This window comes from Heloderma suspectum, chromosome 5 (genome assembly GCF_057233095.1).
Source record: "Heloderma suspectum isolate Gila_16-S chromosome 5, 16-S_ref, whole genome shotgun sequence".
In the NCBI taxonomy this organism is placed as follows: Eukaryota; Metazoa; Chordata; class Lepidosauria; order Squamata; family Helodermatidae; genus Heloderma; species Heloderma suspectum.
In genome coordinates, this window is record NC_139462.1 from 207,267,178 (window position 1) to 207,295,091 (window position 27,914).

At 42.8% G+C, this 27,914-nt stretch overlaps 1 protein-coding gene across 1 annotated transcript in view; it reads left to right on the forward strand.

Moving 5' to 3' along the window:
* The window catches only part of CCDC7 (coiled-coil domain containing 7), a 360,733-nt gene that overhangs the window by 45,868 nt on the left and 286,951 nt on the right, over window positions 1–27,914 (forward strand). The window contains exons 8-11 of the mRNA XM_084859830.1: window positions 10,093–10,253; window positions 16,209–16,273; window positions 17,542–17,616; window positions 20,490–20,565. Coding sequence (XP_084715956.1) covers window positions 10,093–10,253; window positions 16,209–16,273; window positions 17,542–17,616; window positions 20,490–20,565 — 377 coding nt within the window. The remainder of the gene's footprint in view (window positions 1–10,092; window positions 10,254–16,208; window positions 16,274–17,541; window positions 17,617–20,489; window positions 20,566–27,914) is intronic.

Genomic DNA, 27,914 nt, shown 5'->3' on the forward strand with positions numbered 1-27,914 from the left:
TGTTGCTGATAACTTCCTCCAACAGAAAGTGGAGGAAGGAACTAGAGGATGGTTCTTGACTATCCTTGACTTGAACCTAACCAACAGAGATGACTTAGTGGATAAAGTAGCAGTTACAGGAACTCTGGGGGAAAGCAACCGTGTTCTTGATTCTAAAGGAAGCAAAAGCTGCATGTAGCCAAACGTGTACCCTGGATTTTAGGAAAGCCAGTTTTAATCAACTCAGAACAATGATAAGTAAGGTCCCATGGCAAATGACTCTGATGAGAAATGGAGTCCAAGATGGGTGGGAGTTTTTTAAAAAGGAAATTCTAAAGGCACAATTACAAACAATTCCAACAAGAAAAAAAAGTTGGAAGACAACAGAAGTCACTGTAGAAAGCTTAGAGATGACCTGAAAACACAAAAGGACACATATAGGAAGTGGAAGGAAGGCCAAGATACAAAGGAAGAGTACAGGCAGGTAGCACAGAATTTCAGGGATGGCATCAGGAAGGCTAAAGCTGAGAACGAACTGAGGTTAGCGACGGATGCTAAAAGCAACAAAATGGCTTTCTTCAGATATGTGCATACTAAAAGACAGAGGAAAGAAATAGTGGTTCAACTATTAAATAAGGATGGCAGAATGATAACAGATGACAAAGAAAGGCAGAAGTGCTCAATTCCTACTTTGGCTCAGTCTTCACCCGAAAGAGAGTCTATGATCCCCCCGCCGACTCCCCCCCCCCCCCCCCGCTCAGCAAAGGTGAAGTTCAGGCTGAAGGGGCAGGGCTGCAGCTTGAGACTGATAGGCATCTGGTCAAGGAACACCTACTTACTTTGAATGAGTTCAGATCTCCAGGGCCAGATGAACTGCATCCTAGAGTAATAAAGGAACTGGCAGAAGATCTCTCAGAAGCACTGTCTGTTATCTTTGAGAAATCATGGAGGACAGGTTACGTATCAGATGACTGGAGGAGGGTTAATGTTGTCCCTATCTGCAAAAAGGGCAAAAAGGAGGAACTACAGACCAGTCAGTCTGACATCAATCCCTGGGAAAATTCTGGAGCAGATGATAAAGCAATCCATCTGTAAGCACCTTGAAAACAATGCAGTGCGTACTCGAAGCCAACATGGATTTGTCAAGAACAAATCCTGCCAGACAAATCTGATCTCATTTTTCGATCAGGTAACCTCCCTTGTGGACTGTGGGAATGCTGTGGACATAATATACCTCGACTTCAGCAAAGCTTTCGACAAAGTGCCCCATGACTGTCAGGGTGGACACTGAGCCCATAGAATCCCAGAGTAGTTCTGATTCTGAGGAAGTGCAGTCGCTCCTGGGAGAGGAGTGCGCTCCTCTTTCCCAGGACCAACAGCTGATAGAGATTCCTCCCACCAGCATTCCTAGTTTAGTTAGCAGTCCAGGGAGTGACCGAGCACAGATAGCAGACTTGGTGGATGCGTGACGCAGACGCAGAGAGCGGCGCCAGATGGAGGGCGCGGAAAGGAGGCGAAGTGCCAGGTTGGCGCGCAAACAACGGCTGCGCCCAGAGGCTCCAAGGGAAAAGGGGAGGGACTCTCCCTAGTCCTTAAGTTCAGGGATCTGCCAGTAATTCCTTTTCAAACGGGGACTAACTGTTCCAACTTAGGGCATAGGTACTGTGCTGCTCAGATCTAGTTGCAAACGGTATAGTTGTTAAGTTGTAAAAGAAGAATAAAGCTTTGAAAGGAATCCCTTTGTCTCTGTCTGGACTTAGCTACTGGATTAGACTGAGAGAGACCTCCAAGGAGCCCTTGACAATGATATCCTGATGAGCAAACTAGCTCAAAGTGGGCTAGATGAAACAATGATCCGGTGGATCTGCAGTTGGCTACAGAATCGGACTCAAAGAGTGCTTATCAATGGGATCTTCTCAAACTGGGGAGAGGTAACGAGCGGGGTACCACAGGGCTCAGTCCTGGGCCCAGTGCTCTTCAACATTTTTATTAGTGACTTGGAGGAGGAGGTGCAGGGAATGCTGATCAGATTTGCAGATGACACAAAATTGGGTGGGATAGCTAATACTTGGAAGACAGAAACAGAATTCAAAGTGATCTTGATAGGCTGGAGCGCTGAGCGGAAAACAACAGAATTTAATAGGGGTAAATGCCAAGTTCTGCACCTAGGAAAAAGAAACCAAATGCACAGTTACAATATGGGGGATACTTGACTCAACAATACTACAAATGAGAAGGATCTTGGAATTGTTGTTGATCACAAGCTGAATATGAGCCAACAATGTGATGTGGCTGCAAAAAAGGCAAATGTTGTTTTGGGCTGCATTAATAGAAGTATAGCTTTCAAATCAAGTGAAGTACTAGTTCCCCTCTACTCAGCTCTGGTAAGGCCTCATCTAGAGTACTATGTCCAGTTCTGGGCACCACACTTTAAGAAGGATGCAGACAAGCTGGAGAGGGTTCAGAGGAGGGCAACAAAGATGATCGGGGACTGGAAACTAAGCCCTGTGAGGAGAGACTGAAAGAACTGGGCATGTTTAGCCTTGAGAAGAGAAGACTAAGGGTAATTATGATAGTGCTGTTCAAGTACTTGAAAGGTTGTGTCACAGAAAGGAAGGCCAGGATCTCTTCTCGATCATCTCAGAGTGCAGGACACAGAATAATGGGCTCAAGTTACAGGAAGCCGGATTCCGGATGAACGTTGGGAAAAACCTCCTGATTGTTAGAGCAATATGACAATGGAACCAATGACCTAGGGAGGTGGTGGGGTCTCCCACCTTGGAGGCATTCAAGATGAAGCTGGACAGCCATCTGTCAGGGATGCTTTGACTTAGTTTCCTGCATTAAGCAAGGGGTTGGACTCAGTAGTCTTAAAGGCCCCTTCCAACCCTAGTATTCTATGATTCTATGAAAGGGCATTTAGTGCATTTAGTGCAGGAGACCTCTTGGAGGTTCACGGTGTCATGTAAAGAGCCCACAAACTTCTGTGAGTGAGAAATCTCAGTAGCAGGATAAAAGCTCCGTGTGAAGGAGCTCTGGCTAGCTAATCCCTTGGTAGTATCACTGCCAAAATGGAGATGAGTCAGCTGAATTCTAAATTCCCTTCCACTTGTTTTCAAAGGCAAAACAGTGAATCCAGAGTTTTAAGCAGCTTAAAGCCACTTTCAGCTACTGCGTCAGCAAAACCATCAGGGTTAGAACCCATTCCGACAGTTCTTTTCTCTCCTGGTGCTGCTGCTCTGACAGAGCAGCACCTCCTCATGTAGGCATTGTTCCTTTCAGTCTTGTTCTTACACTGGGAATGAGAAGTCTGGACAACAGCTGTAGTCATTCGTCATTCCATGCTAGGGGATGTGGAGGAGAAATGTTTTGCTCTGCCTACCATTGTCATAGTTCCTTTAGGGTAGGTCTGGAATCTGGGCAGAGTTTTCCCACCATTTTTTTTAAATACCCACTTTCCAAGAATAAATTTGAAAGTCATGCTCCTCTGTATAGGGTAGAGTTGACATTACAAGGAACCTCTTCCCTTAAAAGGGAATAGACTCATAATTCCCAGAAAATTCATTTAGACCCATCCCCTAAGAAATATGAGTTCAAAACCAGATGGATTACATTCCACAGTGCTGAAGGAGTTTGCAGATGTTATTTCAGAGCACTATCTGTAATCTTTGAGAAATCCAGGAGAATAAGTGAGGTTCCAGAAGACTGGAGACAGGCAGATGTTGTACCTATCTTCAAAAAGAAGAAGAGGATGGATCCAGGAAACTACAGACTAGTCAGCGTGATGTCAATACCAGGCAAAATTCTAGAATAGTTTATTAAGAGGTTGATTTGTAAGCATCTTGAAAATAATGCATTGGTTAGTAGGAGCCAGGATGGGTTTGTCAGGAATAAGTAATGCCAGACCTATCTTATCTCCAACATCCTAGTTTAGTGGATTGTGGGGATGCTGTGGGCATAGTATATCTTGATTTCAACAAAGTGTTTGACAAGGTTTCCCATGATATCCTTGTTGACAAGATGGTAAAATGTAGGTTGGACGCTACTATGCTTAGGTGGATCAATAGCTGGTTGAGCAACTATACTCAGCAATTGCTTATTCGTGGCTCTGCATCCACCTGGATGGAGGTCTCTAATGGAGTGCTATTCAATAAGACCTGGATGAGGGTGTAGAGGGGTTGCTTATCAAATTTACAGATTACACAAAGCTAGGAGGGATGGTATACCATCGGAAGATGGGACTCCCAGGTCGGAAGATGGTCAAAATGCTACTGGGGAGGAACAGAGGATAAGTTCATCTAGTCCCAGATGTGATGATGCAGCTAGCTCAAAGCCAGAAGGATGGCTAGCGGCTGACAGTGCTGGTGGTGAATGACAAATCTGATGTTCTAAAGATCAACATACCATAGGAACTTGGAATGTAAGATCTATGAGCCAGGGCAAATTGGATGTGGTTATTGGGGAGATGTCAAGATTAAATATAGACATTCTGGGTGTCAGTGAACTGAAATGGACGGGAATGGGCCACTTCACATCAGATGACCACCAGATCTACTACTGTGGACAAGAGGAGCACAGAAGAAATGGAGTAGCCTTCATAATTAATAATAAAGTGGCTAAAGCAGTGCTTGGATACAATCCAAAAACCGATAGAATGATCTCAATATGAATTCAAGGTAAGCCATTTAACATCACAGTGATCCAAATATACGCCCCAACCACAGATGCTGAAGAAGCAGAAGTAGATCAGTTCTATGAGGATCTGCAGCACCTACTGGATAATATGCCAAAAAGAGATGTTATTTTCATTACAGGAGACTGGAATGCTAAGGTGGGTAGTCAAACGACACCTGGAATTACAGGCAAGCATGGTCTGGGAGAACAAAATGAAGCAGGACATAGGCTGATAGAATTTTGCCAAGACAACTCACTGTACATAACAAACACTCTCTTCCAACAACCTAAGAGACAAATTTATACATGGACTTCACCAGATGGTCGACACCGAAATCAGATTGACTACATCCTTTGTAGCCAAATGTGGCGGACATCTATGCAGTCGGTAAAAACAAGACCTGGAGCTGACTGTAGTTCAGATCACGAACTTCTTATTGCACAATTTAGAATCAGACAAAAGAGAATAGGGAAGACCCACAGATCAGTTAGATATGAGCTCACTAATATTCCTAATGAATATGCAGTGGAGGTGAAGAATAGATTTAAGGGACTAGATTTAGTATGTAGGGTCCTGGAAGAACTATGGACAGAAGTTCGCAACATTGTTCAGGAGGCGGCAACAAAAAACGTCCCAAAGAAAAAGAAAACCAAGAAGGCAAGTTGGCTGTCTGCTGAGACACTGGAAGTAGCCCAAGAAAGAAGGAAAGCAGAAGGCAACAGTGATCGGGGGAGATATGCCCAATTAAATGCAAAATTCCAGAAGTTAGCCAGAAGAGATAAGGAATTATTTTTAAACAAGCAATGTGCGGAAGCAGAAGAAGATAACAGAATAGGAAGGACAAGCGACCTCTTCCAGAAAATCAGAAACATTGGAGGTAAATTCTAGGCAAAAATGGGTATGATCAAAAACAAAGATGGCAAGGACCTAACAGAAGCAGAAGAGATCAAGAAAAGGTGGCAAGAATATATGGAAGATCTGTATAGGAAGGATAATAATATCGGGGATAGATTTGTCGGTGTGGTCAGTGAGTTACAGCCAGACATCCTGAAGAGTGAGGTTGAATGGGCCTTAAGAAGCATTGCTAATAACAAGGCAGCAGGAGACGACGGTATCCCAGCTGAACTGTTTAAAATCTTGCAAGATGATGCTGTCATGGTGATGCATGCCATATGCCAGCAAATTTGGAAAACACAAGAATGGCCACCAGATTGGAAAAAATCAACTTATATCCCCATATCATAAAAGGGAAACACTAAAGAATGTCCAAACTATTGAACAGTGGCACTTATTTCACATGCCAGTAAGGTAATGCTCAAGATCTTGCAAGGTAGACTCCAGCAATTCATGGAATGAGAATTGTCAGATGTACAAGCTGGGTTTCGAAAAGGCAGAGGAACTAGAGACCAAATTGCCAATATCCGCTGGATAATGGAGAAAGCCAGGGAGTTTCAGAAAAACATCTATTTCTGTTTCATTGACTATTCTAAAGCCTTTGACTGTGTGGATCATAACATGGAGGTGATGAATAGATTTAAGGGATTAGACCTGATAGACAGAGTGCCTGAGGAACTATGGACGGAGGTACGTAACATAGTTCAGGAGGCAGCAACTCAATCCATCCCAAAGAAAAATAAATGCAAGAAAGCCAAGTGGCTGTCTGATGAGGCTTTACAAGTAGCTGAGGAAAGAAGGGAAGTGAAAAGCAAGGGAGAAAGGGGAAGATATATCCAACTGAATGCAGAGTTCCAGAGGATAGCAAGGAGAGACAAGAAGGTCTTCTTAAATGAACAATGCAAAGAAATCGAGGAAAACAATAGAATGGGAAAGACTAGAAATCTTTTCCAGAAAATCGGAGATCTCAAGAGAACGTTTTGTGCAAAGACGGGCATGATAAAGGACAAAGAAGGCAGGGACTTAACAGAAGCAGATGAGATTAAGAAGAGGTGGAAAGAATACACAGAAGAACGATACAGGAAAGATCTGAATGTCCCTGATAGCCATGATAGTGCGGTCACTGAACTTGAGCCGGACATCCTCGAGAGTGAAGTCAAGTGGGCCTTAGGAAGCATTAGTAACAACAAAGCTAGCGGAGATGACAGTATTCCAGCTGAGCTATTTAAAATCCTAAAAGATGATGCTGTTAAAGTGCTGCGCTCAACATGCCAACAAATTTGGAACACTCAACAGTGGCCACAAGACTGGAAAAGGTCAGTTTACATTCCAATTCCAAAGAAGGGCAACGCCAAAGAGTGTTCAAACTACCATACAATTGCGCTCATTTCACATGCCAGCAAGGTTAAGGTTATGCTCAAAATCCTACAAGCTAGGCTTCAGCAGCATGTGAACCGAGAACTACCGGAAGTACAAGCGGGGTTTCGAAGAGGCAGAGGAACTAGAGGTCAAATTGCCAACATTTGATGGATCCTGGAGAAAGCAAGAGAATTCCAGAAAAACGTCTATTTCTGCTTCATTGACTACGCTAAAGCCTTTGATTGTGTGGATCACAACAAACTGTGGCAAATTCTGAAAGAGATGGGAGTACCAGACCACCTTACCCGTCTCCTGAGAAACCTGTATGAGGGTCAAGAAGCAACAGTAAGAACCGGACATGGAACAACCGATTGGTTCAAAATTGGGAAAGGAGTACAAGGCTGTATATTGTCGCCCTGCTTATTTAACTTATATGCACAGTACATCATGAGAAATGCTGGGTTGGATGAATCACAGGTTGGAATTAAGATTGCCAGGAGAATTATCAACAACCTCAGATACCCAGGCGATACCACCCTAATGGCAGAAAGTGAAGAGGATCTAAAGAGCCTCTTGTTGAGGGTGAAAGAGGAGAGTGCAAAAGCTGGTTTGAAACTCAACATTAAAAAAATGAAGATCATGGCATGTGGCCCTATCACTTCCTGGCATATAGAAGGGGAAGAAATGGAAGCAGTGACAGATTTTACTTTCTTGGGCTCCAAGATCACCGCAGACGGTGACTGTAGCCATGAAATTAAAAGATACTTGCTCCTTGGGAGGAAAGCTATGGCAAACCTAGACAGCATATTAAGAAGCAGAGACATCACCTTGCCGACAAAGGTTTCTATAATCAAAGCTATGGTTTTCCCAGTAGCAACGTATGGCTGTGAGAGCTGGAATATAAGGAAGGCTGAGCGATGAAGAATTGATGCTTTCGGACTGTGGTGCTGGAGAAGACTCTTATGAGTCCCCTGGACTGCAAGGAGGTCAAATCAGTCCATCCTAAAGGAAATCGACCGTGAGTGCTCCTTGGAAGGACAGATACTGAAGCTGAAGCTCAAATATTTTGGACACCTAATGCGAAGAAAAAACTCACTGGAAAAGATGCTGATGCTGGGAAAGACTGAAGGCAAAAGGAGAAGGGGACAGCAGAGGATGAGATGGCTAGATAGCATCACCGATGCAATGAATATGGACTTGAGCACACTCCGGGAGAGAGCGGAGGACAGGAAGGCCTGGCGTGCTATGGTCCATGGGGTCACGAAGAGTCGGACACGACTTAACTACTGAACAACAACAACAAGGATGCTTAAGGTCTATGTCAGATGTACACAAGACATCAAGCATTCTGACAGCTTTTTTATGTCTTACGAGTTGTGTTGTCATTGGCCAAAAGTTCTGTTAGCCACTGGGTAACTGTGCATAGTTCTGGCATATTGGTCTGTGAACAAGCCAGTCCTTGCAGGGATTACTAGCAGTTCTGTGCATAGCTGTGTTGGCTGTGTTGGCCACAAATGCCCCCTAGAGGACATTTGTAGTGCAGCTACCTGGGTGACTATTTATGATATTTGTACCCTGCCGTTCTACCAAGAAAATGGCACTCAAGGCATCTTACCTAATATGCATAGATAAATAAAAACTTGATTAAAACAATAATAAAAACAAATACATTAAAACACAACAATTACAGTTAAAACAGCACCCATCCCATCAGATCCACTTATACACCAAAGGTCTGCTTGAATAAAAACATTTGCCTGCCAGCAATCTGGCCTCCCTTGGCAGGAAGTTCTACAGCCTGCAAACAGCCACTGAGATGCTCTCTCTTGCATCGCCACCAAATGCAGCTTTGCACAAATGCAGTGGTGGTACTGAAAGAAGAGCCTCCTAAAGACCTTAACACCTGGGCAAGCTCATATGGGAGAAGACAGTCTTTCAGGTAACCTGGTCCCACCTTCCTTCCACCTTCATCCAGCACTATAATACTGATAAGTATGCCTCAGCTGAAGTGGCCTTTGGTCACCAGATAATGGTCCTCTGAGTCACCTTTCCCCCTTCCATAGGAGATACTGCTCTTGGGTATCCCTTTCCTGTTGCCTCTGCTGACTGAGAACAGAAATTTGGACTTACTGTGAAGTGTCCTTCTGGTCAGTGGGGAGTGGACCCAAAAGCCCCATCCTTCTGGGTGACTTTTTTTTGCATGAGGGACTCCACGTGGGTTCAATATTCACATTTGCGTGGTTCTCCGCTAGATAGATAGGGTTTCCTCAGCCTCCATCAGTATTTGTTTCCTTTGCATTTGAAGACTTTGAATATAGTTTCTTGTTACTTGAAGTTTCTGTTCTGAGCAACCATTTTGGCTCTACTAATGAAGTCAAGTTCTGCCACTTGAAGGGATGCACCTCCTCTCAGAGCAGGTGGAACTTTGTGTTGACCCTGCCGTCTCAAGCAAGAGGAGTTAGTCCTTTCCTGTTGGGTCCACTCTCCACTGACTGGAAGGACATTTCATGATAAATCTAGCTTTCCATTCTGGCAGAATCTTTGCTGATCACAATGTGGAAGAAGGTGTGTGGAAGAAGGTGTTAAAGGGCCATATGCCTTTTCCCAGTTTGGAAGAAAGTGGTTGGTGCATAATAGTGTGTGTGGTAGAGGTAAGGCTTGACATCAAGACTGTATTGGGGAACAGGTGGGAGGCCTTTATGAGATAGATTTAGACTCTAGGCTTTCAGTTTTCTATCCCTGACTTTAGTCCTTTAAAATACACCTTACAGTGTAATCCTGTATATGTTTACTTGGAAGTAAGTCCCATTTTGGGGGTTGGACTTGATGGTTTTATAGGCCCTTTCCAATCCTACTATTCTATGATTCTATTATTCTTTTCAGTGGAGCCTCCTATTTAATTTGCAGATATCTGTTGGCTATGCTTATGTAAATATTAGTATTATAAATATGATTGTTATACATATGAAAGAAAGTTATATACAGAAATACATTTTATCATAAGTTATGATAAACGTATAAAGGTTTTAACATGTGAAGTTGTAACGTAACTTGATCTACAAAGCTCTCCAATGGGACAGTGCAGTGAAAGTGGCTTGGGATGCTTCCCCCTCAAGCAGTTTGAGAAAACCTTGCTTAATAGATAATGGATTATGCATATACTTTGATATCTAACTATGTTTCAGATAGGTGAGGAAGAAATTATTCCAGACTGGCAAATTCCAGTAGCCGATAAAAACATAACGGATAACATTAGTAAATTACTGAACCGCATCCAAAGACTTGAAGAACTGAAAGGCCGTGTTCAAGAACTGCCTAAGCTTATCCAGATTCCCATGCCTAAACAGTAAGACTTTGCGAAATAGGGTTAGATTGAATAACAATAAAATATATACTGTTTTATAGAAGAAAATTATATTTGACTTTTTAATTTCCTGGGGTGGAATAATGGCATTATCTTAACAATCATGAAAGACCAGAGATGTTTAAACCTAGTCACAATGTACCTCCAAAGGTCTAAGGGACCTATGTCTCCCTGACACATCTCCCCAATAACATCTAGAATGCAAATGGAGAAAGAGTTCTGACGAATGCAATCAAACACTAGTATGTGATCAACATTGAGCCTACTTAATGGCAGTGAAAGCAGCAAAGAAACACTCCTTCACTGCTTCCATTGCATCCTCCCCATGCTGACAGGCAGCACTTTTCAGGGTAGCTCAGAGCCTATTATATACTGGCCCAAAGGAGGTGTCTGAACCCATGGTGGCCTACTGTGATCTATTTGCTTCACATTTTGAGGATAAAATCGCTTGCATCCATCAGGACCTTGTTTTAGCAGATCAGTCTAATGACTTAACGACTGAACAACAACTAATGAGGTGTCCAGAGTGCTGTCTGGTCCAGTATTGTTAGATGAGTTTCAGTTAGTACGGCTTTAGAACTGGCCAAGATGCTTGGATAGGTAAATGTAACCACTTGTATGTTGGATCCTTGCCCTTCATGGCTGGTGAAATCTAGCAGGGAGAGGACAACAGTTTGGCCCAGGGAGGTGATAAATGCCTGCTTATGAGAGGGAGTGGTCCCGGGTCACCTGAAAGAGGCAGCAGTAACAACACTACTTAAGAAGCCCTCCTTGGACCTGGAAGATTTGAACAATTTTAGGTCAGTTGTGCAGATCCCTTTTCTGGCCAAGGTCCTTGAGCAGGTGGTTGCTGTCCTGATCCAGACACTTTTGGATAAGACCAATTTCCTGGATCCATTTCAGTCAGGGATCAGGCTCAGTTTTGGTACTGAGACTGCCTTTGTTGCCCTGCATGATGACCTGTGTCAGGAGAGAGATGGGGAATGTGTCCCTGCTGATACTCTTTGACAGTGTTCAGTACCATCAGTCATAGTAGCCTTCTGGAGTGACTGTCCAAGTTGGGAGTCGAGGGCACTACTTTGCAGTAGTTCCATTCCTACCTAAATAGTCATTTCCAGAGGGTGGTGAGTGACTGAGGTATTGCTGAGCTCCATGGAGCCTACAATGTGGGGTTCCACAGGGGTTGATTCTATCCCCCAGATGTTGCTTAACATCTGCATGAAACCACTGTGTGTGATAATCCAGAGTTTTGGGGTGCGTTATGATCAATATGCTGATGACATGCAACTATACTTCTTCATGGTCATGTGTATCACACATATGGGCTCTGTGCCTGTATGGAGCCTTGATTCATGAAGCTTCTATAGCTGAGGATAATTTTGGTGGGAACCCTCCCCCACTTTCCTACTCTGCATGACCTTAGTGGGTTTCCACCCAGTCCCTCAGTTCTCTTTCTATCACCTTGCTGGTTGCCTTGCAAGGGACCTTCGCTCTCTTCTAGAGAGATTTTGGGCTTGATTCAGCTCCCTGAGGTCCAGTTTTCGCCTGAGTCCTCCTTTCCGCTTCGGTACCATGAAGTACTGAGAGAAGAAGCCATTCTCGGTTCGTTATTGTAGAACATGTTCAGTACCACCCTTCTGCAACAATGATTGTGTCTCTAATTGCAGGATGTCCGAGGGAGATGTAATCTTCATGGTACTGATGGGAGGGAGACTCTCAAGTTCTATTCTGTATCTGTTTTGGATGATGGCAAGAACCCAAACATCCGATGTTATAATAGTCCAGTTCGGTAGATAGTGGGACAGGCAGTGTCAAGGCTCCCTCTTGGACAGCGAGAGACATACTGAAGGGGCTGGTGAATCCCTGCCTTCTCGACTTGGAGAAATATCTTTAATCTCGCCTTTGGACATCAAAACCATTTGTGTTGGACCCGAGATCAATACTGACACTGGGAGGAACGGTATCGGAGAGTCAAGATGAGGCGGTGGAGGCAGTATGGAAGGTCGACCAGTCCCGAAGAAAGTTTCGGATGACCACTTTATCTACCATCCTTCCACTCCTCCTCAAGGGGATATGGTTTGAGGTGATAGAACTCAAGGACACCTATTTTCATATTGCAATAGACAGTGCCCACCGGAAGTACCTCAAGTTTGTCATTGGCACCAAGATGTTCCAATTTTGTGTTTTACCATTTGGGCTAGCCACCACTCTGACGGTTTTTACAAAATGCATGGTGGTGGTGTGCGAATATCTCCAAACCCAAGGCGTAGAAGTCTATCCTTATGTGGACAATTGGCTCCTGGTCATGTCATCTAAGAATCATCTGGTCCAGTTGATAGTGTTTTTTGGAACCTTCTGAATTCCTTAGGCTTATGTATCAACGAGGAGAAGTCCAAGCTGACTCCAACACAGGTCATTCTGTTTATAGGGGTAGTGCTTAATTCTGTGACAGCTCAGGCCTTCTTACCATGGGATGGAGCTATTTTGTTAGCCGATCTTGCAAGAAAACTCTGTCAGCATCGCAAGCCTACAGCCTGGTCAGTTCAATGGCTGCTTGGACTATGGCAGCCACGGCTGGTGTCATGGAATGGACATGTCTCACTTCAGAACTGGTTTCTCCAGTTTTCAACAATACTAAGGACACAAGGTGAACAAGATTGACAATAACAAAAAGGATAGCTTCGCCATTACTCTGGTGGATGAGAACATACAATCTCATGCAAGGCGTCCCATTTGTGTGCCCAGCCCCGTCCTGGATAATCACCACAGATGCTTTATTGCATGGATGGGGGGCTCATTGTGGCCAACTATGAATACAGGAATTATGGACCAAGTCTGAGAGACACCTACACATCAACACGCTCAAGCTTTTGGTGGTGAGAAAGGCTCTTCAAGTGTTCAGTTTCGAAACAGATACATTCAGGTGCTTACAGATAACTCTGCTATGCTGTGGCATCTCAACAAGGAAGGAGGGACATGGTCCTCCAGGCTAGTCAGGCTGACAAACATTTTTGAGTGGGCCATTCATCGAGGGATTCATCTAACGACACTACACGTTACAGGTATGGACAACATTTTAGCAGACTTACTGAGAAGGACTTACCTGTCATCTCACAAGGGGCAACTTGCCCTGTCTGTAGTCTGCCCTCTTTTTTGACGATGGGGAACACTTTCAGTAGATCTGTTTGCTACGGCAAGAAACACAACGCATAACAACTTCTGCTCAAGAACAGGGATGGAAGGTTCTCCTTGCGAGATGCATTCATGATACCACGGACGGGAAAGTTTTTTATCTCTTCCCTCCATTCCCTTTACTAATGAGTGTAATAATGAAAATCAGGGTAGAGAAAATGAATTGTATCCTGATTGCTCCATGGTGGCTGAGACAGGCCTGGTTTGCTCCACTACCCAAACTAGCCAAAGCGGAATTTGTTCACATTCTCCTGGTACCAGACCTGCTTTCCAGGAACCAAGGGTGCGTGTGACACCCCGATCTATCTGCACTCAGACTGACCGCATGGAGGATCTGCTGGTGACAGAAATGACAGAAAGAATCTGTCAGGTTTTGGAGGCAGCTAAAAAACCCTCTACAAGAAAGTCTTATAATTCTAAATAGGCAGCGTTTTCTACCTTCGCAAGATCTAATGGATTTGATCTGGCACGTTGCCCAATAAAGGAAATACTTACCTTCTTCTATTCACTGCTTCAAAAGGGTCTAAAGTACTCTTCCATATGGGTTTATTTAGCTGCTGTCTCGACTAATCATCACCTGATACAGGGGTTTTTGGTGTTAACACACCTGATTGTCAGACAATTCCTAAGGCGAGTTCGGACATGGTGCCTCTGCTTTGCTTACCCATTCTGCATTGGAGCCTATCTGTAGTCTTATAAGCCTTAACCTCAAAGCCATTTGAACCATTGGTAACAGTGTATCTTTGGTTCTTGTCCTGGAAGGTGGCCTTCCTGGTGACCATTACATCGGCACAGAGATCTAGTGAGCTATGTGCTTTCCATACCTTATCTTTCATAGAGACAAGGTTGTGCTTCATCCAGACCTGGCATTCCTACTGAAAGTTGTCTTGGAGTTCCACATAAATCATGATATCATTCTTCCTACCATCTTTTAGTTCCCATCCTCACCACTGGAGTTAACCTTGTGTTTTCTCCACTCCCAGGCTGAGTATGCATTGGCTACAGGGACTATTTTGCTGACGTAGCAGCAGCATGTCTCCAGTTCTGGTACGATTTGAGTACAGCATTGTTATGTAAGTCACATCTGGGATGTCCAGTTTTTCTAGACTGAGGGCCATTTGTAGGGGATGCATGGCTGCTATAGCTGTAAGAGGGCTCATTCTACCATAAATAGCAGCATAGATGTGCATGCTGCTCAGCAATGTCTGGGATGTTATGAGCATGATGCCATGATAGCAGTGGCCATCACCTGCTCCCAGGGAGACTTGAGGGCTTATGTTCAAGGGTGCCCTCATGAGCACATCCTGATGACATTGTTGTCTGTCAGGAGGAGCTGCTGGATATCTGTGCAGCTTCCCCATGTTGTGAACCACGAAACATCAGGTGGCAGCTTCTGAAAATACTTTCAAGCCCTGACTGATTCCATCTACCCAGGCTGACTGTTGGAAGCTGTTGGGCAAGAAGGAGTGTAAAGGGGCTTCTCCTTCCAGTTTGGCCTTGCTTGAGCAACATGGTCTTCCAGAGCTCTGATGTATTCTTGTATCCTTTGGTTATTCTTTGGACCTGGCTTTCTGCCTCTTAGTTAGTCCTTTGGTTCAGACTCCTGGCTTATTTCTGGTTTCCAGCTCCTGGCTCACCTCAGATTGCAGCCCATGGTTCAGCCCTGACATAACCTTATATAGCCCCAGACCATGTCTGGACTAGGAGCCCTCTGATGAGAAGCTCCATAGCCTCCAGTGCAGAGGCTTGGGATGTGGTCTGGGCCAGGATAGAACAAACAACTGTGAGTACACCGTGGGCATCAGGAGCACCACAGGGCTTCCTGTGCTGATCTGCCTGCCCCCTATAACTGGATGCTCTGACTGTGGGAGTAGACAAAGAGGTCAGCGTTCCAGAAACTGTTGCATACAGATGAGGGCCAGAGGGTGGGAAGGCATGGACTGGCCATGTCAGGTCAAGTGGGGTAGGCTTCACAGCTGAGCACCCTTCTCCCTACAAGTGCCATGACATCTGTATGAACAGAGCTTACTACTGTTGATAGCAAGTGGTGGGGGTCTAGTCAGCGGCATGTGGGGTGGGCGCAGGGGGTTCACCCATCCCTACGGCCACAGAAACCAGGCCCAACAAGGGTAATTAGGGAAATGAGCTGGCACATGTGAGCGTGGTTAACAAGCTGCCATGGCTTATTAACCACCCTTGTGCCGTGCAAACCGGGCCAATTTCTTACCCAGTGAGTCATCCAGTGAGTTTCATGGTGAACTGTGTTTTTCAATTTAGGTCTCCCTGTTCCTTGTTCAAGTGTCTTATCATTACACCACACTGGCTCTTAACATGGGATTCAACACCATTTTCATTCTTCTGTGTGTCATATTTTATGATGAACAGAATTTTGAAAATGGAATTTTATGGTCACCCTGCAACTCCAGTGCATTGATTACTGAAGACTTGCTTCCTAAAAAGAAGGAATCTGTATAGGAAGCCTAATCAATAAGGACATGTCATGTGCCAAATAATATCTATCAACAGAAATTCTCACACCAAACCAATGTATTTGTTTGTTTGGCTGACTATGTATCTTCTCAGTCTGTTTCCTGAACAGTAAAGATTAAGCAAAAAATGTTTCCTATGATATAATATCCAGTTTTGGGATATAAATTAAAATATAAACATTATATAAAGTTAGAAATAATTTTTAGAAATTTGAATAGACATTAATTTTGTAAAATTATATTTAACATTTGACAGAGAAAAGAAAAGACCAGTAAGTCCACTGCCTCCTACTCTAAAAGATCCAAAAAATATTATTGAAGGTAAGAATTATGACTTAACATGGAACCTAAGGCAGCAAAAGATAAATATGGTAAGAAAGAACATGGGTGTGGGTAGATTGGGGAGAAATAACAGTGCTGGGCAGTGAAGTATGCTGGATGGATGCTAGGGTGGCTGAATGAAGCAGGACTGACTTGGTGAAAATCAGGGCCTTGGAAAAGAATGGAGTGGGTTTTCTTCTTGATGTATTTGGAACATCAGACATATGTTTTGTTAAAATCACTATCATTTTGTTTCATAATTTTCATAATCATGCAATATATTTTTTATCTTTGTCTTAAAAACAAAATTAATCAAATAAACCATGGACTTGGAGAAGCAATATTTGGTGGAGGCATGGAATCAAGGAAATGAGAGCCATGGAAGAAGTGGCATAGAGTGGATAAGACTGCTGCCAACTTCCAGTGGGGGTACTAAGCCATTCAAATGCAGCATGACTTATAGAAAAATAGGTCATGTGTGTCTTTTCTCGACACTGTAGCTGTTACATTCTTTTAATAAGGCTTTGAAGGCGCAATTCAAATGAAGTACCTAGAAAGTAGTTAGAAATAGGAGATGCTGTGAGCTGTGGGCAGGGAAGTACACTTTCCATCATTTTTCTCATCCTATGTCTGTGCCTTTAATAGCAGCCCTGCACAAAGAATCTAAATCGGTGAAGCAGGGCATTTCCCCAAAGCCCTTACTCAGTCTTGTGTACTTATCAGGCCAGGATTAGGAAGCTGGATGGGTGGTAGACTAGCATGTAAACTGCTGCTGCCTGAAATCTGCACATTGAATCATTTCTTGAGACTCCTATTAAGATTAATCTGTTTCTGCTTTTGCTCTCAACATCTTTGCTGTTATCTGGATGGTGAGGTTAATTCATATGAAAGATTAAGTGTGGAAGATCATGCTTTAGGGTTGTGGGTTAGATTGGAAGGCCACCAAGCCTATGGGGCTGTTCAGACAACATGCTAAACCACACTCAGTAGTTGAGTGTGGGTTGTTGTTGAACCATGAGTTAGCATGTTGTCTGAGCGTCCACATGGTGGCTTGTTAACTTGATAACTCTTATCTCAGAACTAAGTCAGTTTACATAACCATTTTACTAGGTTTTAAACTCAGCCATTATGGATAAGGGAAAAAAGCCTTCCATTGTACAACAGGTTTATTCTTTAAAAAATGATTTTGCTAGTGCATTAATTGTATGCATTTGAAGAACTATAAAATATAGTTGTAACTGAATAGTTACAAAATAATTCTGTTTCAGAACTTGCAATGAAACATGCAACTGAGGATGTGATGAATATGGTACAGGTTTTCCAAGATGATACAGGACAACCACGTAAGAGCTTCAGAACTTGAAATGTCACTGAAGTATGAAAAACCATAGTTGAATTCTTAGGTCGTGATCCAGCCAACATTAACCAAGTTTAAGTTCTAGTGGTTCAACTGGGAGATTCTCTAATTGAAATCCCTGAGACTTAAAGGGCCTATTCACATGCACATGGGGGGAGGGTGGTTAGGGTAACTATGGGGGGTGGGGTAGCAGAACCATGGCATGTGGGGCCATCACATGACCAGGAACCATGCGTTACCTGGTGATTTTACTGGAGTGGTTAGTGTGCAGTGTGGAATTGTTGATTCAGTCAGCCAATACAGGGCATAATTATATCATCAAAGAGTTGCACATGGAGGATTTCTATTGAATCCTTTAATTCACCCTCCACAGGCCTTGGCTCAACTATTATTGTCAACGGGAGGACCATGTGTACCTCTAATACATAGATTCAACATCTTCACTTTTTATCAGGGCTGTGCATACAAGCTACTTTTGGTCTGAGCATAAGCAGGTTGTGCATGCAGCTGTAGGGATGAGCAGGACCATTGGATCTGTGTATAGAAGATGTATCTTCACCTCTTGTTGACAGTAAGGGCTGACTGCATGGCACTGCACCTACCACATGCCACACAAAGAACTAATGGGAGATGGGAGTTACAGGGCTCAATGCAAGCAACTACTGTATATATGTTGCACATGGGAGGAATATATTTTGCTCATTATTTAAATTTTTGCCTTGTGTTTATCCTTGAATGGAATACTGTCTATTTTAAAATTGGGGTTCCTAGAAGTAATTTTAAAATTTCAAATGTAAGTGTAATAATTAACTATTTAAAAAGTGAAATTATTGAACATTCACTCTAGAATAACCATGAGCAAGACACCTCATTTGTTTCATTTTCCTTGATCAAGCAGAGGGGGTTGAGTGAACAGGTTTATGGGAAGCATGCACATCTCATTCCCTGTAAGGACCTGGTATGATACCAGTATGAGCATACCCTAAAAGGGTGGTGGGGCTGGGCTCCAATATGTTATCTGGGGATTGCTCTGTTCATTGGAACTGTGCCTCTGGTAGACTGGGTTGAACCTGATATATTTATGAATTTAAGACATCCATTGATTATTGCTGTTAGAACATTTATATCACTTAATTGTCTACCTGTAAGACTTTAGGAAGTATTTTTCTTTCTACTTGAGGTGTCCAAGACTATTCAGTTCACTAGAACTGTGCTTAACAAGAACAAATCTCATTGGAGTACTCAGTAGAGTTATATTCTCATGCTTAACATCTAAATCGGGGTGTACAACCTTTATGGCCTTGAGGGCTGCATATCTACCTGCACACACACAGAAACACATATACCAGTGATTTGTATGAGGATCCCTGGGGGAGGGAGTGGAGAACCTTCTCTTCACTCCCTCCATAGAGATCTTGATAGAAATTGTTCTTTTGTCACTTCTAGCTGTGCTGAGAAGAGAGCAATCTGTATGAAACTCTTGGGGGAGCTGTGTTATGACCCAGGCTTTTGATTCCCCATCCTCAGAAGGCAAAGCCTTTGATATAGACTGCTCCCTCTCTTCTCAGAGCCCTCAGCCCCAGAAGAGCCCCTGGGACCAGCCCCCCTGCTTCCAGAGGAGGCCACATTGCCATCAGATTTTGAGGACCCCAGCTCTGAAGCTGCCACCCCATCCCAATTGCCTCCATGCCATTTCAGCCAAAGGTTTCAAATGCAAACATGGCCCCTTTAAGGGAGAAGGCCCCATGCAGTGTGTGAGAGGAGCTAGCAGCCTCTAGGAAGCCCAAGTCCCATTTAAGGCTCAGTTAGAGTCTGCCAGTTATTGCAGCAACATACAGAGTTTGTTTGGTTTCTAGTGTAGGCCACTCAAAGCTCTCTAAAATACTAACCACTTTTTGCTTTCTTAACTGGTATCTGACCTGAGCTTTGTGTCATCTTGTTTTTGGACTCTTCCCCCATGCTGATCATCCTGGAACCTTACCCTTATTATATCTAACCTTGCGTATTGCATTTGAACCCTTGTTCGTTGATCATATCCCTGAGAACCTGGGCGCAGCAGTATCCTCAACTGGGCTAATATCTGTCCTTAACAGTACCCGTGGTCAGGAAAGGACTGGAGAGTAAAAGCGGTGGGGAATTTGGTATGGGTGTGTGGGTGTGTCAGGGCATACTTGGGGGACCATATGCAGCCCCTGGGCTGCAGGTTGTACGCTTCTGATCTAAATCATCACCACATCTTGGTCAGACGGGAGTTTACCTACAAGTAAGAATAATTAGCAGTTATTGAGGCGCGGTGGTCCCTTTGCCATCTCCTGTGGCATACTGCAAGCCTGAATTGTGTATGTTTGTGTATCTTTCCCCATGACCTAGAGTTATGTCTTGCATGATAAATATTTCTTTTTGCTCTTTTCACACCATAATTTAAATAGTTGCAGGGTAGAGATTCAGAAGTATTCCTTGGTTCACCCTGAAGGGGTTTGGGTGGGTTCATGAAGGGCAGGATGAGGTGGTGGTGGCAAAGGTTTGAGTTGCAGGTCAAGGTGGCCCTGCTCAACCCATACCTTCTTGCAAGTAATTGAACAAAAAGTCTTGCTTTTACAAGTTCTCCTTTACTCGTGACATTCCGTGTGCAGGGTGTGGGGAATTCTGGTCTTGATGGATACTTGATGACCTATAGCTTCTGTTAAATCCTACACTTATATGTTTGTGTGTTATATAGTTATTCTATAAGCTCTCAGATATAATTATTTTAAATTGTGTTATTAACTTGGAATTGGTTGAAGTCATTGTGGAGACATATTTCTGGGGCAAAATGAAGACCATAAACCTAATAGCTAAATAACTTACCTTTTTGTACAGAAACGATGGAAACAATGAACAATCGTATGGTAGAAATAATGAAAGTATTTGAACGACAAACAAATAAGTTACACAGGTAAATAATGTATATGGCATTTTACGTAGAAGAATCTACTGTTTTAATGCATTACAGTTTTAATGCATTATGTACATAAAGGGCATGATCTGTGCCTGTGCAGGCACAGTGGTAGTGATACCCACTGTTCTTCCTTTCTTCTTGCTATTTATGCACATTTATTCATTTATTAGTAATACTTACATACAACTTAATGCAATAAAATTCCTAAGCTGTTCATATATACACATGCTGGGATGTGCACTGAAGACAAGGTTCAGTATGGATCCCACTTCAGGGCTTCAGAAAGTGGGCCAGTTCATCTCAGACTGCTTTGGGCATGACCCACTTCACCTTGGGGCTAAGTCAGAACCTCACTTCAGAAAATTGGAGGTTTCATGTGTGACTTACAAGGGAAAATGAACAAATTACTATTTTAAAAAACTTTTTGACAGAATTGGATGAAATTTGCAGGTGTAGTGAGTGGCATAGTAGCTCTCCCTAAATGGATGAAGCCTGCCCAGTTTAGACAAACAAGTTCAGGGGTGTCTGTGCAAAGCACTTTTACAGTTTACTTGGTAGAACTGGATGAAGAAGAAAGGGAGCCAGATTCAAAGATATTATTATGAAGACGATGAAGTTTTGTAACTAACAAGTTGAAAAATGTTTTATACCATTCAATTGGAAAACTGTCTGGACCAGGTGATTTCCCAATATTCATACTTACAATTGCTTTCATAATGTCTCCTATACACAAAGGAGCCAAACCAAACTGCCATTGTGAAGAATCTAGGCACAGAAGATTTTTGAGAGAAAAAAAAGATCTATGTCCTGCTGCAATGTTTCACTACCTGTACTATACAAGTCAGAATAAATCTTTAAAAATTATAAATGTATATCTGTAGGAGAGGTGTATGTTTTATTACTCTTATCTTTAATAGCTGAAATAAAATGTCTATGCTTTTGCAGCTTAGGACAATGTGCCAGAATCTTATCTAGACGCCCCTCATTTTCCCAATATATACCTGCCATAAACAGGTTAAGGCAATTCCACATGTTTTGAAAGAATATTATTTAATTCATATTTAATGTTCTGCAAATCCTGATAAAGTTGAAGAGTTGGGCAAGTGGCAAACTGGGTTAAAAGAAGATTAAAATTATTATTCAGACGTAATTTTTGCATTGTTTTGATTTTTTTTTTCTTGTGAGATACATAGGCAATAATTCAGCCATGTATAAAAGCTTTGCAGACTTCCCACTCAGTGGCACCAGAGCTAATGCCACCCTCATTGATTTCAAAATAGTTGAGTAACTCAGCAGAGATCTGTGATTTAAACACCTATTTACTGAGAAGAGAAATATTAAAACACCAGAGACCAGGTTGCCTGGGCAAATCTGAAAATTGCAACAGAAAACAAATTGGGGCATGGTCTGAAACCATAGTGAATCAATCTTACAAGCATTTATTTGGTGTAAAAAAGACGTAGAAACCAAAAAATACTCTTTTTTGATTTTTTAAAATTAACCTTTTATTGTGAATTTTTACAAAACAAACTGTAAACATTACAAAACCTTAAAAAAGGAATGAAATACAAATAAAAATACAACAACATATTCAAAATCCTCAATTTCTAAAATTACAATATTTGAGAGAGAGAGAGAGAGAGAGAGAGAGAAAAGGGAAGAGAGGAGAAAAAAAAGGTTAGACATAAACGTCAGTAAAAGCAAACCAAATATCCGCATATAAGTCCATTTGGAAGTTATGCCTATATACCACTCTTTCAAATGTTGCTAGTGTTGTTAAGTCTTCAGTCCACTGTGTTATAGGTGGTGAGCTTTTATCCTTCCAATATCGTAGTATCAGTCTTTTAGCAAGCAAAAGGGTGTGAAAAATCCATTTATGCTGACCATGTGTTACGTTCCAAGAAGCAGGTAAGTAATTTAAGGGAACATTTACATCAGTAAATATTAAAGAGCTTTCCAATACAAAATTTATCCATACAACAACTTCCTCCCAAAAGGAGGCGGCCATTGGGCATTTCCAAAACATGAATAAAAGAAGCATTGACTGCATTACACCTCCATCAGTTAGCAACCCCTCTACACTGTGTTGAAGTGTCTGTGACATAGGCCTCCCCACCCCAATCCTTTTGCAACATCTGCCAATCTGCAGCCATCAAATGAGTTTCTTGTAAGAAGGCCATGTCAACATTAAGCTCTTTTAACTTGGTAAGAACTCTTTTCTGTTTGTTTATATTTCACAGTCCCTTGACATTCCATGAAGTCATGTTAAACATTGAAAAAACAAAAGCAAATTGTTTGATTTTAATGCCATTGAGAAATGATTCTGCAGCATCAGAACGTAAAAACGTCTTCATCTAGCCTTAAAAAAAAAAAGTAAAATGTGGCAGGATATTTGATATGATATTGCAAGTTAATTTGCTTTGCCAGATTTCTTGCCTTGGTAAATTGTGTTCTTCTATCAGCGATTTCTTTAGTATAATCAGGAAGAGCATAATCTTGTTGTTTGCTGGCCCCACCGAAGCTCACCCCGCTCTCTTGCTAAATGCATAAGATAATTTTTCGTAGAGGCATGTAAAAATTGAACGATAACAGGACCTCCTCTGATGCTTCATGTAGAACCAGGAACACAATAAGCATGCTCAATATCTAGTGGAAAATCGGAAGACAAAGCCAATAACTCAAACAGAAATTTATCCATGAATTCAGCAAGATGGACACCTGTAGCCAGATCTTTAAAACCAAGAACACGGAGGTTAGCTCTCCGAGCAAAGGCCTCCATTTGAGAAATTTTAGCAGACAGAACATTATGAGAGGCATCCATAGCAGTTTCATGAGCAGTAACCTGGTCTTCAAGTGCATTAACTTTCGACTCCATCTTTTGAAGACAAATATTCATCGAATCCACAGACCCTTGAAGGGTAGTGAAGGAATCCTGAATTGTTTCAAGCTTCTTTGACTGCACTGATAACTACAAAGACAGGGTTTTTATCAAAGCAAGCAACTCCTCTCCCTCTCCCGCATCTTTAGAAACCTTTGCGGGGGGGGGGGGAGATTGGGAGGGGTAGGTGACGTTCCCAAGCCTTTCTTCCTCCTCGATGTTGCCATCGTCCTCTCACTTCCAAAAGCACAACAAGCAAATATGAATGTGGAAACAGAAAACAAAAGCTTAAGTGAGTTTAACTGCAAATACCCAGATAACACAACAACCCCGAAGAGGTAATTTTAAAGCTGAAACTCGGGAGAGACTCAGCGAAGAGCCGATCACAATGCCATCTCCAATTGGAAGTTGAAACCAAAAAATAATCTAACCAAAAGCAGTTATGATGGACAGGTGAAATAAAGGTGTAGTCTCTCTTGCTAGGATGCAAAATTCAGCAAGCGACAATCAAACTAAGCTTAGCCATGTAAGCCTGAAGTGTAGATCTCACCACCGTTTGCCTCTTAGGAGGAGGCATACTCCTATCCAACAATGGATCTAAAATGAAATCTCGTTAACGTCCATGCCCATAGACAAGTAATCATAAGCAATATCAACTAATTTACTAAAATGTTCATGAAACATAACCGGAGACTTATTACATGGTTATTAGAGAGTTATGAGGTCCATATACATTAATCTTGGTGATTACCTTATCAATATATTCCCCTCAAAATTATTAGTAATATTTATTATGCTAAAACTCACAAAACAACTAAAAAACTGAATTGGTAATAAAAGAAAAAGAAAAAGCAAGTATCCTTCATAGTACTGACATCCCTCACCAAAAAAAGACCCCCCCAAATATAATGAAAATGCTGTAAAAAGAAAAACAAAAAGTCAAAAAAAGAAAGTCTGGCTTCTAGTAAGAGAATGAAACAATCCTGCAACCAATCTCTACTCACTATTATTAAATACATATACTAATCTGGAAATAAATGGGTATATTAGAGGGTTAGCATATAAAATATTAAGTATATATAAGTAGCATATGAAAAAAATAGTAAAGAGAAAAGAAAAAAAAGAGACTGGAACAAGTGGCCAAATACCTGGAGCTTTATCTACTTAGATAGCATAAACATTAGCATTCAACTTCTTAGGGGACTAAGGAGGCACCTGAAGAATCCAGGGTGCGAATGCCCCTGTAAGAAAAGACTCAGCTGCATCAGGTGATTGAAATGTCTTTAACTGATCTTGATCAGCAACACAAAAGATTGCAGGATAGCGAATGCAATAATGCAGCCCCAGCTGTCTGGCCAAAGATCTCGCCTAAGCAAATTTGTCTCTTGTGCCTTGAAGGTCACAAAGTTGATTCCTTATGTCATGCCTTTACCAAGCAGGCCTGTTGTAATCATTCCACTATGCTTCAGGTCTTACTGTGGGAGCTGACATTGGTGTGGACACCAATCCTAAGTCTGTTACTCATGGGTGGTGTAAGATGGGGCCCATGGGGATAAGGGCCCCAGATCTTCTGAACTGTGCCCTTTAGAGCTTTGCCAATTGCTATCATAGAATCATAGGGTTGGAAGGGGCCTACAAGACCATCAAGTCCAACCCTCTGCTCAGTGCAGGAAGCCCGATTCCGAGGTGATCTCCCATCCAAGTACTAACCAGGGCTGACTCTGCTTAGCTTCTGAGATCAGTCTGTCTTAGTACAAGCTTACTTCTTCCCTCGGAGCTCACTAGCCTTGCAGTTACTTGGAGACCTTAGGACTCACTCCCTTAGCAGACTAATAGGGAGTGTAGCATGAAGGCACCAGCTTTTCAAACTAGAAGGGAGACTGCCATCTTTCCTTCCACAGTCTGCTCGTTATTTTAATTAAGTCCAGAGTCCAAAATTGCCTAACAGCACCACTGTCACTCAGCTTTCTTGCAGTATACCTGACTCTGCAGAGATCTGCCCAGCCAATTGCTACTGGGCAATTGTACTTGTGCCCTAGGCCACTGTAGGTAGTGAGGCCCTGACAACAGAAAGAGTAGGCACATGGGCTGCTCACATATCAAATGGAGTGCCAGAGGCCTTCCTCATCTGTTGCTTCCTCCAAGCTGGCCCAGGCCTCATACCTTGGGGGAAAATAGAAGTGGGTTTGCTTGTAAAAAGGGTTTGAATGAGCAGCAATGCCTGAATTTGGGGCAAAGTAATATATGAGTGTATGGCTTGCCCTGGCTTACTGGCTTGCTTGATTGTGTCTGGAGCCCCTTGGCTCTGCAATCATCTTTCTGGGGTGCAGCTGCTTTTTTCATGATACATGTGTCTAGATTCTGGTGGGTGCATGGTCCTCCTTGGCAATAGGCGTTTGCACTAGGCTAGAGAAAAGTGAATAGATGTGGGAGGAGGATCGGGGCTTCTTGCTCTTTTGTGTTCGAAAGCCACAATGCCTTGTGGCATCATAAAGACTCACAAATTTACTGTTGCATAATAAGCTTTCATGGATTGGAGTCCACTGTACAGAATGTTATTTTGAAAGACGTTGCTTTTTATGTAACTGGGGAAAAATGGCACTTGCTGAAATAAAGGTAAAGGAGCCCTGTTGCATTTGATCCCCCTGGACTAGTTGACTTTTTGCCTACACGTACTTCCCTTCCTGCTGCCCTTCCCTTCAAACCTTCTGCTTCAGTTAGACAACAACAACAAACAAACAAACAAACCCAGATGCCCTCCTCTCCCCTGTCCATATATCCCTTTTTACAAATAGGGGCATCCTTAGGAGACAGTTTACTTCTCTCTGTCTCTCTGTCTGTCTGTCTGTCTGTCTGTCTCTCTCTCTCTCTCTCTCTCTCTCACTCAATTTAGAGACTGAGGAAGGTGCTTCAGATAGCTGATTTGAGATGTCATGACAAAGCAGCAAATTATTCATTATTTAATTCATTACTTATTATTGTATTTTCACTGTCAGGGAAGGGCAGAGGTGCTTGTAGGATTCCCTGCCTCAGAGGATGAAACAACGTGACTGGCACTGTGTACTACTGTGCATTGTGACTGGGATGGGAGTGTGGAAGGTGACATTTGCTGCTCTGCCTCAAGTCAGCAAAATGTCTTGGGGCCAGCCCTGGACATTTGGGTATACCTGTGAGGTGGGAAAAGGTAGCTGAGATGGTACAGGAAATATGTGGATTGGGGAAATAACTCAGGATACAGCTTGTACATCTGGCAATTCTCGTTCCATGAATTGCTGGAGTCTACCTTGCAAGATCTTGAGCATTACCTTACTGGCATGTGAAATAAGTGCCACTGTTCGATAGTTTGAACATTCATTGGTGCTTCCCTTTTTTGGTATGGGGATATAAGTTGATTTTTTCCAATCTTGTTGGCCATTCTTGTGTGTTCCAAATTTGCTGGCATATGGCATGCATCACCTTGACAGCATCATCTTGCAAGATTTTAAACAGTTCAGCTGGGATACCGTCATCTCCTGCTGCCTTGTTATTAGCACTGCCTTGTTATTAGCAATGCTTCTTAAGGCCCATTCAACCTCACTCTTTAGGATGTCTGGCTCTAGCTCACTGACCACACCATCAAATCTATCCCCGATATTATTATCCTTCCTATACAGATCTTCCGGATATTCTTGCCACCTTTTCTTGATCTCTTCTGCTTCTGTTAGGTCCTTGCCATCTTTGTTTTTGATCATACCCATTTTTGCCTGGAATTGACCTCTGATGTTTCTAATCTTCTGGAAGAGGTCTCTTGTCCTTGCTATTCTATTATCTTCTTCCGCTTCCGCACATTGCTTGTTTAAAAATAATTCCTTATCTCTTCTGGCTAGCCTCTGGAATTCTGCATTTAATTGGGCATATCTCCCCCTATCACTGTTGCCTTTTGCTTTCCTTCTTTCTTGGGCTGCTTCCAGTGTCTCAGCAGACCGCCATCTTGCCTTCTTGGTTTTCTTTTTCTTTGGGACGTTTTTTGTTGCCGCCTCCTGAACAATGTTGCGAACTTCTGTCCATAGTTCTTCCAGGACCCTACATACTAAATCTAGTCCCTTAAATCTATTCTTCACCTCCACTGCATATTCATTAGGAATATTCGTGAGCTCATATCTAACTGATCTGTGGGTCTTCCCTATTCTCTTTAGTCTGATTCTAAATTGTGCAATAAGAAGTTTGTGATCTGAATAGGGATGTACGAAAGTCACTTACCTTTTAACGAAATTGATTTGCGGTGGGGGGGAGGCGCTCCGTCCCTCCCCCCAAAATTCTGGCTGGGGGGGGCGCTCTCTCCCTCCCCCCAAAAAATTCTGGCCGGGGGGGAGGCGCTCCCCCCTCCCCCCCCGAATCCTGGCCGGCCGGGTCCGCAAATGGCGGCAGCCGTAGCCGCCGCCGTTTGCGTCCCTGCAGTCAGCCCTGATAGGCTGCGTAGACTAAGATG